This window comes from Littorina saxatilis, linkage group LG17 (genome assembly GCF_037325665.1).
Source record: "Littorina saxatilis isolate snail1 linkage group LG17, US_GU_Lsax_2.0, whole genome shotgun sequence".
Lineage (NCBI taxonomy): Eukaryota > Metazoa > Mollusca > Gastropoda > Littorinimorpha > Littorinidae > Littorina > Littorina saxatilis.
In genome coordinates, this window is record NC_090261.1 from 35,541,832 (window position 1) to 35,557,546 (window position 15,715).

General features: G+C 43.6%; 2 protein-coding genes across 2 annotated transcripts; one reads left to right on the forward strand and one right to left on the reverse strand.

The window, feature by feature from the left end:
- Positions 1 to 3,824: 3,824 nt before the first annotated feature.
- LOC138953778 (dihydrofolate reductase-like) lies at positions 3,825 to 8,232 on the reverse strand. The gene is made up of 2 exons (XM_070325686.1): positions 7,828 to 8,232; positions 3,825 to 7,276 (listed from the first exon to the last, which is right to left on the reverse strand). Exons 1-2 carry the CDS (start codon positions 8,044 to 8,046, stop codon positions 6,860 to 6,862), a joined length of 636 nt encoding a protein of 211 aa, XP_070181787.1. The 5' UTR covers positions 8,047 to 8,232; the 3' UTR covers positions 3,825 to 6,859.
- Positions 8,233 to 12,916: 4,684 nt separating this feature from the next.
- LOC138952255 (heat shock protein 68-like) lies at positions 12,917 to 15,578 on the forward strand. Its single transcript, XM_070323880.1, has one exon. The coding sequence runs from the start codon at positions 13,026 to 13,028 to the stop codon at positions 14,937 to 14,939; it is 1,914 nt and encodes a 637-aa protein (XP_070179981.1). The 5' UTR covers positions 12,917 to 13,025; the 3' UTR covers positions 14,940 to 15,578.
- The last annotated feature ends 137 nt before the right edge of the window (positions 15,579 to 15,715 follow it).

Genomic DNA, 15,715 nt, shown 5'->3' on the forward strand with positions numbered 1-15,715 from the left:
ATCATGATGCGGGAATTCCCCCTAATCTCTGGCTGTTGATTGGGCGACTCTGAAGCTATGCATACAGAATGAGGTCACAGCCTCGTTGTAGATGTAAACAAGCTGCTCTCGAATTAGCCAGAAAATGCTAGATTTTGCTCGAAATTCCATCTTTTTACACTTCCGCTTCCTCCTTTCGCCGGCTTGAAAATTCTTGACGTTTCTGGAAGATGTGTGTAATACAGTCCTTTGCTTCGGTGCGTCCCGCTAGCGCTACGTGTCATTTGTGCTACGTATCGTTTGCGCTATTTTCTGTAGTGCTATCGACACAAATTGCCAAAAACAGTGGTGCTATCGGCACGTAGTGCTATTGCCACAATTCACACATGTATGCCATTATCACTACGTCTCAATAGAACTACGTGTCGATATCACTATTTTTGAAAAACCAATGTACTGTAGCGCTGCGTTAATGACACACACTTGCACTTCGCCAACATGTTAATAATGGTCAATTCATTGATCGCTGAACATTATTGGAAGAAGAAGAAGAAGATAATGCTACGCCGTGTCGACTAGCACTATACTACATGTTCAAACGGCAGACACTTCCCTTTGTGTGTGCGTGTGAGTGTGTGTATATATATATATATATATACAGAATTCAAGAAACTCTTTTTCCTCTGCACCACGCCACACAATGAAGGCTGGAAAACTTTTTAAAGCTTAACAAAGCTTATTTAAACAACACAATAAAAAGTCCAAAACCAAGCCAGAATGTCGCATCTTTTTAAATCCAAATTTTCGGCCCGCAGGCCTTCTTCAAGGTGCACAGACCAAGCGTCTATAGTTACAACACTAAATTTGTGGTTTACAGATCATGTAGACGCTTGGTCTGTGCACCTTGAAGAAGGCCTGCGGGCCGAAAATTTGGATTTAAAAAGATGCGACATTCTGGCTTGGTTTTGGACTTTTTATTGTGTTGTATATATATATATATATATATATATTGTCTGCATGGCTGTCTGACGGATCTGTCTCTCTCGATCTGTCTCTCTCTCTCTGTCTCTGTCTCTGTCGCTCACTCTCTCTCTCTTTTTTTCACCACGTATTTATTTCATGGTTGTTGGTGTGTATGTTTTTTTGTTTTTTCTTTGTTCTTCCCCCATATCCCCCGTGGTTTGTATATGAGTCTGTGGCCTTAGTACAGTATCGTAAACCATTCTGAGCTCTCTCTCTCTCTCTATCTGCACCTCTCAATCGCTCTCTCCTTGTCTCTCCCGATCCCCTCCCCCTCTCTATCCCCATCTGTCCTCTCTGTCTCTCTCTCTCTCGCATGATACCGTATACATACACGGATGTGTTTCTGTGTGTTGAGTTTGTGTGTACGATACTGTGTGTACGTCACAGTGTGTGTGTGTGTGTGTGTAGTAAAGAGAGAGAGAGAGAGAGAGAGCGGTAATTGAATTTGCCTTTTACCGAATGAAAACTATTGTCAAAAACAGTGCATTAAGAACTAAAACCAACCAACCATGAAATAAAAAGCACCCTCCATCCCTCTCTCTCTTTCTCTCTCTCTGTTAACTGTCTCTCTCTTCCGTTTTCTCGCTCTTTCTCTGTCTGTCTGTCTGTCAATCCCCCTCCCCCCCCCCTCTCTCTCTCTCTCTCTCTCTATAATTTCATAAAAGAATTTGGGAGAGAAGAAAAGGTTTCAATAGCCTCGGTTATACCTTGTGTCAATATTTGTATTAAAAAAAATATGCAATAACACTGTCTAACAGTTTATGTTGTCTTTGTAATGAAATGGATTATATTGAACACTTCTTTTGGAAATGTAGCAAAATGAAATTGTTTTGGGAAAGTGTTAGAAGATGTATATTTGTTATTACGGGAGAAAATATTATATTAACACAAAAAGATGTATTGTTTGGTTATTCTCCAGAAGTGCAAACCCCCATTAACAAAATTATAAATCATATTTTGCTCATTTCAAAAATGTGTATCAGTAAGTACAGATATGGTAGGCCTATTGATATAAATGTGATGTTAGGATATGAATTAGCGTTGAGATATTTCAGCATTGTGTAAATGTTGAAGGATGAATGTTGATACGTTATAGACGGATGCTTGAATTTTTTTATTAAAAGCCCCACAATGATGTGCTTGGGAAATGAAAAAAATAATTAAAAGTTTGTCAAAAGCAAAGCCCTTTTTTTCTAAACAGATCAAAATCCGAAAGAAACAACTGAAAATCATGCAGAGACTTTCTTCCAAAAAGTACAAATCTCTGGCAAAGTGAAAGGAACAACAAAATAACAAAATATTCCTTCAGAGAGAGAGAGAGAGAGAGAGAGAGGGGGGGGGGGAGAGAAAAAGAAAAAGAGAGAGAAAGAGAGAGAGAGAGAGAGAGAGAGAGAGAGAAAGAGAGAGAGAGAGAGAGAGAGAGAGAGAGAGAGACAGGGGACAAGTTTCTCACAGGTCATCATGCCTTCTTTCTTTGCGATTGAAGATACATTTTGATTGCTAATTGTCATCTTTCTTACACTTTTGAAGAAAGTTTTAAAGGGATTGGAATTCAAAACAAAGGGCGTTTGACTCATACATAGCATTGCCTGCTTTGAACTGCGCAGACGTTTGTGTGCACAGGCATGGTTTCTTGGTGAGTTGAAATTTGAATTGAACAACACCCATATCCAATACTGTTAGTTATTCACAAGATTCAAAACTTGTTCTCACATTATCAACTTCCTTGCAAGGAGATGCGATTTGTAAGGAGTCATGCTGCCATGCAGTGAAGAAATCTGTACAGTCAGGGATTTCCTTTAAGTAAAAAAAAGCTAGTCATGCTACCGAGATGACAGGGAAGGTTTTGTGAACCTTGCATTTAGTTGTTGCTGTTTTCAAAACTGCCTGCACGAAACGAAATCCCCGTACAGTGCATTGGTATCAAAGAGATCTTGCATTTCTTTTCCTGTAAAGTACAAAATAAAATGTGAAAGCACACACCGCTTAATTTTCTTGTTGTTTTTACATTTAGTCAAGTTTTGACTAAATGTTTTAACATAGAGGGGGAATCGAGACGAGGGTCGTGGTGTATGTGTGTGTGTGTGTGTGTGTGTGTGTGTGAGTGTGTGTGTGTGTGTGTGTGTGTAGAGCGATTCAGACTAAACTACTGGACCGATCTTTATGAAATTTGACATGAGAGTTCCTGGGAATGATATCCCCGGACTTTTTTTTCTTTTTTTCGCTAAATGTCTTTGATGACGTCATATCCGGCTTTTTGTAAAAGTTGAGGCAGCACTGTCACACCCTCATTTTTCAATCAAATTGATTGAAATTTTGGCCAAGCAATCTTCGACGAAGGCCGGACTTCGGTATTGCATTTGAGCATGGTGGCTTAAAAACTAATTAATGACTTTGGTCATTAAAAATCTGAAAATTGTAAACAAATTTTTTTTTTTATAAAACGATCCAAATTTACGTTCACTATTTCATCTTATTCCTTGTCGGTTCCTGATTCCAAAGACATATAGATATGATATGTTTGGATTAAAAACACGCTCAGAATGTTAAAACGAAGAGAGGTACAGTAAAGCGTGCTATGAAGCACAGCGCAACCGCTACAGCGCCAAACAGGCTCGTCACTTTCACTGCCTTTTGCACTAGCGGCGGACTACGTTCACTTTAATTCTGTGAGTTCCACAGCTTGACTAAATGTAGTAATTTCGCCTTACGCAACTTGTTAAAATATCCCTGGAGCTGTGCTTTGCTTTTTCTCTCAGCCTCTTCCAAGTGACACACATATTCTAGCAAGTTTGCGCTAAACAAGCAACAACAGCAGAATCTGTTAAATCAATGTTTTTATTTTATCCTGAGTTACATTATAAATTGCTACAGATAATTGCTCATTCATGCATTATAACTGACACACATCAGCCTGCAAAGAAAAAGCACATCCATCCACATCCAGCACGAGATGCACACAATCACAAAAGACATTAAGCCAGAAACTAGAAGTTAACTGTGTCTTTTGTAATGGCCTGTAACAATAAAATGTTAGTGTTAAAACTGTTATGTACTATGTAGTGTAGTGTCATGTAGTATTTTGTATAATGCTGGTCCCAATTTGTGAAAACAGTAGACAAAATTTAGAATTTCGTTTTTGCTGTTGAAACTCAGTCTTAGTCATACAGACTATTTTAAATGAAGTTAATATATATATGCATTTAAAAAACCTAACAATCTAGTTTTAAATATTTGTTAGAACCCGATTGTTTTTAATTTTTTTACCTGATCGACCCTGCTTTGACCCTGTAAGTTGACAAAGGTCAACTAGACGTGCGTCATGTCTTGACATCAACAGACACAGGAAGTGTGTGAAGTTTTGAGGCTCTTGAAATCATAAATATTTGAGAAATTGTCAACGCTCATTTCTATGGTCTATGAACCATAACAGTTGTGACAGGATAATTGTCTTTGTTTTGAAGTTAAAAAGGAGAAGGAAACACATGAGATTAGCACCATAGAAAGTACATAAACCGTACCACTTATTATTGCCCCCCCCCCCTTCCCCCTGCATTAAAAAACACACAACAAAAAACAGCTAAAGAGAACACAGATTTGCAAATTTACAGTTCAACTTGTAACAAACAGATCAAAGAATGTGATGATAGCAGGATTTTACAGATTTTTGTTTCCACTATGGGGTTATACAAAGCTAAAGCAACATGGCTTGACTTGTGTGAACAGATATCCCATGCACAAACCAGAAGAAATTTATTAGAACAACTGTTCAAAGAAACTCCCCAGGCTGTACAACCTGAAGACTTGAGTAAACTGAAAACAATACTGCTAGGATATATTCTCTTCAGCAATGTTGCCAAAATGGCTATGAAAGTTTTGACAAAGTTTAAGCAGTCCTTCTGCATCTTCTTCCCCAACTGTGAATAAGTTTGGTAACTCTTCCAAAATGACAGCAAAGTTTTAGCAAATTTGAAATAAGTTTAGGTATTTCACTGGCTGCCATCATGTTGCCTCCCCTTGTTCTCAAAGCTTTCCAGTCAAAATCAGTTTATACCATATCTTATCTTGATGGCATTGACACAAAAATCACAAGACAAACATCATTATCAACCCACTGTGATACATCCAGATAAGTCTGAAATATTGTGCAGCTAAGCAAGGAAACACACACCAGGGGCCAGTTTCATAAGATAGCAGTGAACCGACTGTGGTTGATCGCCGGGTCACCGAAAAGCGCGTTTCATGAGCGAATCACCGTCACCCGCGGACAACCGCAGTCGACCGACTGTACAGTAATCCGAATGGCCAAGTCGAGGGCTAAATTTAGCAACATTACCACTTCCGTTTGATCATTCGCACGTGGAAATGGCCGATTTCGAAGAAAAAAATTAGTCTCGGCCCGCTCAAAATAACAATGACCGAGACTTTCAGTAATTCCTTCGCGTGACGTCGAACCCTCTTACGCCATAATGTGACGTCTTCAAGACATAACCCTGACTTGTCTCCTGGATTACTGCGTCATGATAGATAAATTTCGAAGAACAATCACAAGGTTTGGCTCACAATCCAAAAAAGTGTGAGCATTCTGCCATTGACTGTGCGGATAATTACATTTATTTTCGGTTTACCGCAGTAAGCCGAACACAGTGTTGGGGGGAGAGCATCGCCGTGTTTGGTCGACTTCCGGTGAGACGACCCGCAGTCGGCCGACTGAAATTTTGTTCGTGAAACCCGATGACGTCGGATTACTGTGGTTCTCTCGGACAACTGCAGTTGGTCGACTGTGTTTCTGGCTTATGAAACTGGCCCCAGACCTGGGAACCCCTGTTTTGCACTGGGAGTATTTCTCAAGCAAACGTGGTGTATTTTCAGAAAAATAAGCGTACTCAATACAGCATTTGAACATCCATGATTCAAACATCTTTAACACGCGTCCGTCGCTATGTTAATTACATTTATCAAAACGTTTAAAACAAATGCTTTTTTCAATGTTTACTGACAAAAACTGTAATCATGTGTCAACATACTGGATTGGCTTTGGGATGCGCTTGTGAAGAAAAGTAGTCTAGGAATTTTTCTCGTCGTATTTTTCCCCACTAACTGTACTTCTCGTATTCTAGACAATCATGTGTACAAAATACGTCAAAGAAATCGTATGAGTTCCCAGGTCTGACACACACACACACACCCTTTGATCCTAATGTCACAAAACCTATACAACTGACATATCTGGCAGAGGCACTCGAAAAAAGACTCCAGTTTAGCTGCTTGTTGTGGAAAGTAAAGATGAGTGATCGTGCAAAAAACTAAATGTACATGCACTAAAGTTGTTATTTATGTATTAACCAACAACAAAACAGAAGAGAAAAAAGCCAATGACTAAACCTGTACACTATTTTCCCAAGAAAGAAAACATGTTTTACTGAGTGAAAATCCTGTTGAAAAAAGTACCTGCTGTCTGAAACAGAATGCTGCACATAGCAGTGCAAGGGAGGTAACCACCTCAATGCATGATCTGATGAGGCAGTGAAACATCTGATTTCTCACTAACTGCAGGTGCTGCCGTTGGATTTGCATTTCTTCAACAAAAAGTTCAAGGATACAGACATAAAACGGAAAACATAAATAAATAAAACTTTTTGATGAGCCTGTAAAATTTAATTGATGAAAAATATTAAATCAGGCAATAGACAAATGTTCCTGTAAGATTTTTAGTTACAGGTACACAAGTTAAACTTACACAGGTAGTTCTTCATATTTCACGATAATCATGCAAATGTGGATAATTTCCTCAACTCACATCAGCGCACCTGCACCTCCCCCCCCCCCCCCCCCCCCCCCCAGTGTTTTTTTCCGTTCAGTTTTTCTCATAAACTTCAAACCTGAAGTCAAGATCATTTTCAGTCAACGTTTCAGATGGTATGTCGTCAGGGTTAGGAACTTTCTGGAAGCCGTGATCATCGGGTGATGGAATGAAAGTGTCACACTTGAAATCCCCAAAAACTCTAGTCAGATAAAGCCTGCAAGGAAAACGATCCGACATCATAGCTTCCTCATAAACAGAACTTCCACCTATTACAAACACGGACTCCACTTTCCAGCTGAGCGATCCTGTTGTAAGCATCTCCATTGGATCTGCGAAGTTGCGAGCAAGCAGGGCTCCCTTGGGTGCCTCGGGCAGCTCGCGGCTCAGGACAACGTTGATCCGCTTAGGGAGTGGGCGGAACTTCGCCGGAATGGAGAACCACGTCTTACGCCCCATCACCACTGCATTCTGGAAACAAACACAAAAACTTTAGTGACAAAAGACTGTTGTGGTTGGGGGGGGGGGGGGGGGGGGGGAAGGATTGGAACAAAACCTGTCTAAAAGGGAGAAATAAGCCTTCCCTGCAAGCACACAACACAGCATCTCCTGTCTGAAAACAAAGAAACACACAACTATTAGCAGGGGGAATTCTAATTACAATTAAAGACAGGGAATTAGCTGCCACTCCCATATGATCGAAGACGTTTCCATCTCTAATGCTAACAAGTTATTAGGTCAGTCCTTATTTTTCACACTCTTATCTTCAAATTACTGGTATTTAAATAAGGTACTGGTGCAAAATGTTGGGGAGGGGACAGAATGTGGAATGGAGGATGTTTACAATACAAGCATTGGACCCTGGAGTCTTGGACTGAGTTGGAATGGATGAATACAACCCCTCCCCCCCCCCCCACATACACCCCTTGCTGTGCATAATTGCAATATTTTTTGTTCGTCGAGATGCTAGAACTGAAAGGTCGTTGACACTAGGACAAACAGTAATGTGTGTACTGGGTCACCTGCTTTTCGGGGTCCTGAGTTGTCGATGTAATTTTCTTGAAGAAAGCAAGATCCTGTTTGATTCTCCATGGAATTCGGCCTTCAAAACCAATACCTAAATTATTGCAGGCTGCAACTACCAAGTTTACGGTGGACGTAGCCATTCTATGATCATTTTTTTGACAGTAGATTTCGATGCTCGCTTGTGTGCATGAATTCCTGGTGCGAGTTTTTATCATGAGGTTTCAAGAGTTATCTCTCTTACATTGAACAGAAACACTGATATTTTTACATTATTTTTAGATCAGCGAACAGAAAGAAAACTTACAACCATGAGGTTTTTAAATAATTTGCAGTTAATATCGTGACTTCAGTACAAGTAAAAGTGCAAATTCCTTCATAAGTGAACAGATGCAACGATTTGGTGCGCTGTTCTGACGAGAAATCCATAGGGTTTTCTAGAAGGCCGTGGCTGGAGGTCCGGCGAGCCGGATCCTGAGCCTGGGAGCTCAAGCACCGGCGAGTCGGTGCTCGAGCCCCCAGTTTCAGGATCCGGTGTGGCGATTTGAGATTGGCCCGTGGTCACATTAGCCCCTCGGCCTCGTTGATCTTGTATAAACTCCACACTGAACAAAAAAACACCCTTCAACTACGGATGAGCGACCTTTGGTACCTTACATTCATGGGGCCAGTTTGTCGAACCAATTTTTTTTACTGTTTAAAGTTAAACTTAGAAATTTGATTCATCCTAAAATGTTCCCTTCTCATTCAAGGGACGTTACCACTCGGTAGGCTACACGTTTTCGAAGAAATCGAATTTTGGGGTGAAATACCAATTTTCTACACATGCAAGAAACTGACATGCTTTTCCGTCCTATAATAATTTCACTTCTTTATTTTTACCAGGAAACAACATTTAAGTCTCGAGTAGCCTATATATTGAGTGGGTAATGTGACCACAGGGGCCAATCTCAAATCGCCACACCGGTGCGGTGACGCTGTCATCTTGGCCCTGCCGTCATATTACGATTCTCGGCCTCGTTGATCTTGTGTAAACTCCACACTGAACAAAAAAAACACCCTTCAATAGTACAGATCAGCGACCTTGCATGGGTACCTTACATTCATGGGGCCAAATTTGTCCAACCAATTTTTTGTATTTAGCACCCACAGACAGACAGACACACACACACACACACACACACACACACACACACACACACACATAAACATACACATACACACACACACCAGTAGTGGTATGCGGAAAAAGCATGTAGGGGAGACTGGGGTACCCTGGGACACGGGGCAGGGTGGGACAGCGCAATTTAGCCATGTTATCTTGATTTTTTTTAAAAGTTTGAATTTGCCGCCATGAAGGGAAACTACTCAGCCAGACTGGCGCCAACTGTTAATGGTGTGGGCACAGACGTTTGCCAGCAGTCGATGTTTGCCTGAAAAGAAGCACTGTAAGTAAATTTTCGACTGTCACAAACTTCTTATTTGTATATAATGTCTTCTTACGCACCCTATTAAACCATATATAACCAGATTATGTCATTATTCACTCATATTTATCGAACATTTCAAAGATGTTTACACGTTAGATCTGTGGCCATTTTTTCATTTTATCAAATTAACCGCCTTGGGGCAGGGTGGGACGGGGTAGGGTGGGACAAGGCTGGGGCAGGGTGGGACTGTCCCACCCTGCCCCAGCTTTGACCCACCCTGCCCCCTTAGAGTTTTTGTCTATGTCTTTAATTATTAAAAGTTGATAAGTTGTATAACATTGGTTTTATGCAAGAGAGAGAGAGAGAGAGAGAGAGAGAGAGAGACAGAGAGAGAGAGAGAGAGAGAGAGAGAGAGAGAGAGAGAGAGAGAGACTGAGAGACGGTGTGGTATTATTAATTCGGTGTTGGCATAACCATGCTGTGTTTTTCTCTTTCTCTCTCTCTTTCTCTCTCTCTTTCTCTCTCTCTCTCTCTCTCTCTCTCTCTCTCTCTCTCTCTCTCTCTCTCTCTCTCTCTCTCTCTCTCTCTCTCTCTCTCTCTCTCTCTCTCTCTCTTTCTCTCTCTGTAGTTTGTGTAGTGTTTGTCTTAAATCTTTTGTCGACTTTCAGATGGTGAGAACATACAAGAGAAAGACGCAATGGACTTCAAAACCAGTGCAAAATATGAAGGATACGGTGGAAGCTGTGAAAGAAGGTTTGTCATTTCGCGAGGCTGCAAGGATGTTTTCTGTGTCGAAAAGTAGCCTTGGGCGAGCGATGTCCCGTGGCAAAATCTCCTCCTTGACATCTCAGTGCAACACTCGACAAGTCTTTACGAATGCCGAAGAACAGGAGTTGGTGGAATACATAATCCAGGCTTCAAAGTATGGATTTCCTATCGATTCAATGACTTTGAGATCACTCGCATTTGATCTCGCAAACAAAAACCCTAAAAGTCTGTCCTCCAAGCTGGACAAGGAATAAACGTGCAGGTGAAGACTGGGTCTTAGCATTTCGCAAAAGGCATCCAGAGATATCAATTCGAATCCCAGAAGCAGTCAGCTTGGCGAGGACGATGGCGTTCAACAGAAACAACGTTGACGAGTTTTTCAAGAAGCTTCAACATCTCTACGAAAAGCATACCCTGACCCCTGACAGGATATTCAACACGGATGAAACCGCTTTGATGACGTCCCTGAAACCGACTAAAGTCTTGGCGCAGTCGGGAGTAAAGCAGGTGTCTCAGGTAGTGTCACAGGAGAGAGGTGAACTTGTTACTATGTTGGCAATTGTCAATGCCATTGGAAACAGCATCCCACCTTGTCTGATATTTCCGCTGGTGAATTTCCATGACCATATGACAATAAATGCACCTCCAGGGACAAAAGGACTGGGTTCACGTTCTGGCGGCTGGATGACAAAGTCTCTGTTTGTGGAATGTTTGGAACATTTTACTGAGCATGTCAATTGTTCGCCTGACAACAAAGTCTTGCTGATACTGGATAACCACGAGTCCCACATTTCCCTGGCAGCTATCAACCATTGCAGGGAGAAGGGGGTGGTGCTATTAAGCCTTCCACCCCACTGTACACATCGGATGCAACCCCTTGTTGTCGGAGTGTTCGGGCCTTTGAAAACTGAATACAACAAGGCCCTGTCAAGGTGGATGTACATGCATCCGGGGACGAGGACCACGATTCATCATGTGTCCACCATTCTTGGGAGTGCATATCCCAGAGCTTTCCGAATGGAAAACATAATCAGCGGCTTCAAAGCCACAGGAATCTATCCTCTTGACAGTGAGATGTGAGTGCATATCCCAGAGCTTTCCGAATGGAAAACATAATCAGCGGCTTCAAAGCCACAAGAATCTATCCTCTTGACAGTGAGATGTTCTCCAAAGAGTTAGCAGAGGAAGCCGAATCGGCTCACCTACAAGAACAACCCCAAGAGCCGACTTGCCAACAAGAACAGCTACCAGAACCGCCTCATCAACAAGAACAACCACCAGCGTCGCCTCTCCAACAAGAACAACCACCATCTTCTCCAATATCAGTAGAAGAAGTAGAATCTAGCTTCTCCCATGCACCAGCAGATGTAAGACCACACGCTAGTGTTCCGAAAAACTCTCGCAAGCGTAAAGGACGACCTTTGGGATCCAGTCGCATTCTCACTGATACACCAGAAAAGAACATCATTGAAGAAAACGTCAGTGCAAAGAAAAAGAAAGCAGAGAAAACAGCATCTCAGTCCAGAAAAAGAGCGCCATCACAACCTGCCATGGATGTTACTTAAACATACTTTTAAGTGTTATTTTTCTGAACGGTTTATTTTTACCTGTGGCAAAAGGTCAATAAGCAAGTCACTATGTTGGTCGATCGGTAAAAAAATTACCTTCTACGTTGAAAATGGTTAATAATGGTGGAAAAGGGTTTCTTGTTTTTGAATTACTCAACTAGTATACTTTGTGTATGGGGCAGTTTGGGACAAAGCAGGGGCAGGGTGGGACGGGGCAGGGTGGGACAGTCCCACCCTGCCCCACAGTGTGTCCCAGCCTGCCCCACTTCGTCCCATCCTGCCCCGGATTTTGTTTCATTTTCAACGGTTATTTGCTTAAAAATGGCATATTTAATATCAAATTAAGTTACGTTTTTATGTTTTTAATTCAATAAAGTTTATAAAAAGATCGTATTTGTGTTTATTTTGAAAATTAGGTGTTAGAAAATTGCAATTGATTAAAAAAAATTAAAAAAAGTCCCACCCTGCCCCAGTCTCCCTTACCTTGCTTTGAGTGGGTTTGTTTTTTTAGGACTTTTACTAGTTTTAGCACCAAAATAATGCTGCTCTTAACCCTCAAAACAAGGCCCAGAATGCACCAGATTGTACAGATTTTAACCGTTTTTCAAAAATGTTCCGGGGGAGCAAAGCAGGCGCGCGCTTGTGGCTTCGCCACTTCGCTGATTTGCCCCCCCCAAAAAGGAGGAACCCCCCCCTTACAACTCATTTGGTCCGGCCCTGAGTCATGTCATTACTTGATTGAATGTCAGTAAAAATACAGGAGACAATCAGTTCGATCACCGAAATGCTTGGGAATAAAGAATAAAGCAAAGGAAAGTTAAAGGGGGGGGGGGGGGGGCATAAGTTAAACCGTCAGATTTTAAGGTTTTTTTTTACAGAAAAAAATAACTTGAATCGGACCGCCAATGGCAAGCCTCGAACCGGCGAACTCATGATCTCTAGCGCATTTCACTACCGACTGAAGAAGGCAAGCTGACTGATATATATGTGAACAATAGGAAAGTCTATTTTGTGAGATACTGGTGACTGTCGGTGCCCGAGCCTGTGGGCTCCAGATCCGGCTCGCCGGATCCCGAGCCACTCCGTTTCTAGAAATAGCGCAGCAAGTTTTTCTCCCTGGCATTCACACTGTGGTCGACCTTCACCTTCCTTCTTTCGTTAGAATGAGCCAATCGGAGTGCACACAATATAATGTGCTTTGCCAACGTGGTGCTATTTTTATGCCTCTCGAATAGTCGTCTGCTTTCGATATTGACAGCGACAGGCACAGAACATTCGTACTACGCATTTTGTCATGTATAAAAGCAAGCGCTCGACTCCCCCTCGCTCAGAGAAGATTGAGAATACAAAGCATTCGATATCAACGCAAAAAGAAACTGTTCCGATTCGCAAAAGGATCGCATCATTGCAACTTCACTGAACTGAGAGAAAATGCCAAAAGCACCAACAATCGGTATTGACTTGGGAACCACCTACTCCTGTGTCGGCGTCTTTCGCCAGGGTCAGGTGGAAATCATCGCCAATGACCAAGGGCAGAGGACCACTCCAAGCTATGTGGCCTTCACCGACTCAGAACGCCTGGTGGGCGATGCGGCCAAGAACCAGGCGGCTATGAACCCAGAGAACACTGTCTTCGACGCCAAGCGATTGATCGGTCGCCGCTTCACGGACGACAGTGTGCAGAAGGACGTGAAGCACTGGCCCTTTAAGGTGGTCAACGACGGCGGCAAACCCAAAATCCAGGTGGACTACAAAGGCGAGAAGAAGACGCTAGCACCGGAAGAGGTCAGCTCCATGGTGCTGGTGAAGATGAAGGAGACGGCGGAGGCCTACCTTGGCCAGAAGATCAAAGACGCTGTCGTCACCGTGCCGGCCTACTTTAACGACTCACAGAGACAGGCGACAAAGGACGCGGGCGCCATCGCCGGGCTGAACGTGCTGAGGATCATCAACGAGCCCACAGCAGCTGCCCTGGCCTACGGGCTTGATAAGAATGTGGCCGGCGAGAAGAACGTCCTCATCTTTGACCTGGGCGGCGGCACCTTCGACGTGTCCATCCTGTCCATCTCTGAAGGCTCACTCTTTGAGGTGAAATCAACTGCAGGAGACACGCACCTGGGTGGAGAGGACTTCGACGGGCGTCTCGTTGACCACTTCGTTCAGGAGTTCAAACGCAAGTACAAGAAAGACATTAGTGGTAATGCCAGAGCCCTCCGACGTCTGCGCACAGCGTGTGAACGAGCCAAGCGCACCCTGTCCAGCAGTGCCGAGGCCAGCGTGGAGATTGACTCTCTGTACGAAGGCGTGGACTTTTACACACGCATCACCAGGGCGCGCTTCGAGGAGCTGTGCTCAGACCTGTTCCGTCACACCCTGGAGCCCGTGGAGAAGGCCCTGAGGGACGCCAAGATGGACAAAAGGCAGATCAATGAGGTGGTGCTGGTAGGCGGCTCCACCCGAATCCCCCGCATCCAGAAGTTGCTGCAGGAGTTCATGGGCGGCAAGGAGCTGAACAAGTCCATCCACCCTGACGAGGCCGTGGCCTACGGAGCTGCCGTGCAGGCGGCCGTGCTGAGCGGGGACACCAGTGACGCAATCAAGGACGTCCTGTTGGTGGACGTGTCGCCTCTGTCGCTGGGCATCGAGACGGCTGGCGGCGTCATGACCAAACTGGTGGAGCGCAACACCACCATCCCCACCAAGACGTCGCAGACCTTCACCACCTACGCCGACAACCAGCCGGCCGTCACCATCCAGGTGTACGAGGGAGAGCGCGCCATGACCAAAGACAACAACCTGCTGGGCCGCTTCGAGTTGACAGGCATCCCTCCGGCGCCCCGCGGTGTACCGCAGATCGAAGTCACCTTTGACATCGACGCCAACGGCATCATGAAAGTCACAGCCCAGGACAAGAGCACGGGCCGATCTAGCAACGTCACCATCAAGAACGACAAGGGACGGCTCAGCAAGGAAGACATCGATCGCATGGTGAATGAAGCTGAGAAGTACCGCGAAGCCGACGAGAAGCAGAAACAGCGGGTAGATTCCCGCAACAAGCTGGAGGCCTACGTGTTCTCCGTACGGCAGGCGGTCAACGACGGGGGCGACAAACTGAGCCAGGACGACAAGGACAACGTCAACAAGATCTGCGAGGAGGCGCTGAGCTGGCTGGACAGCAACTCGCTGGCCGAGAAGGAGGAGTTTGACGACAAGCTGCAGGAGGTCCAGAGACAGTGCTCGCCCCTGATGTCCAAGATGCACGGCCAAGGTCAAGGGCAGGGCGGTCCGGGTGGTCCTCAGGGTGGTCAGCAAGGCGGTGGTCCCACTGTAGAGGAGGTGGACTAAACTCTGACCTTGCCAAACCGGAACTGTAGATCTACAATACCATCTAATGACTGAAGAACTGAATATCTACATCCTGTGGTAAAAACAACAAGAACTGTTCACTATAGACAGAAGCCAAATATACTGCTGAAAATGTATATTCGGATTTCTTTTGAGTGACTATTTGTGAACTTGGTGTAAATGTTTTGTGCAGTGAGTGAATGGATTTTCGTCAACTGTGAGTAAAAAAAAGGATTGTGAAATCCTGGCGTGATTTTTTAGGGGGTTTCATGTACATATATTTCGAAACAATGTTGAATATCTGAGTAAACTAGATGCTAGTAGTTTTAACAGCAGGAAACTAGCAGGTTATTTGCCCAAGCGTTGATTATTTTTTGCCTGACGCAGACATTTAAAAAAAAAAAGTCACCTCAGTGCTTATGGGGCTATAACAAACAGCATATTTAGAATGGCATGATCAGCACATATTTGTTTTTGACGAAATATACATGTACATGTACAGTAATTTTTTTTCGTTTATTCAAATAGGTTTAGTTGGGCATATTAACACACGAGTTACTTCATACACGTTTTAAATCACACCAGCCAAATGTTTTGAAATATTGTTCATACGTTTGTGATAAAAATTGTTCAACTGAATTTGATTTAGCTTGCTTTATCTTTTATCTCGTGATGTCTGTCTCTCTACTTCTGTCAGTCTCTCTACTTCTGTCTGTCTCTCTACTTCTGTCTGTCTATCTACTTCTGAATGTCTCACTACTTCTGTGTGTATCTAC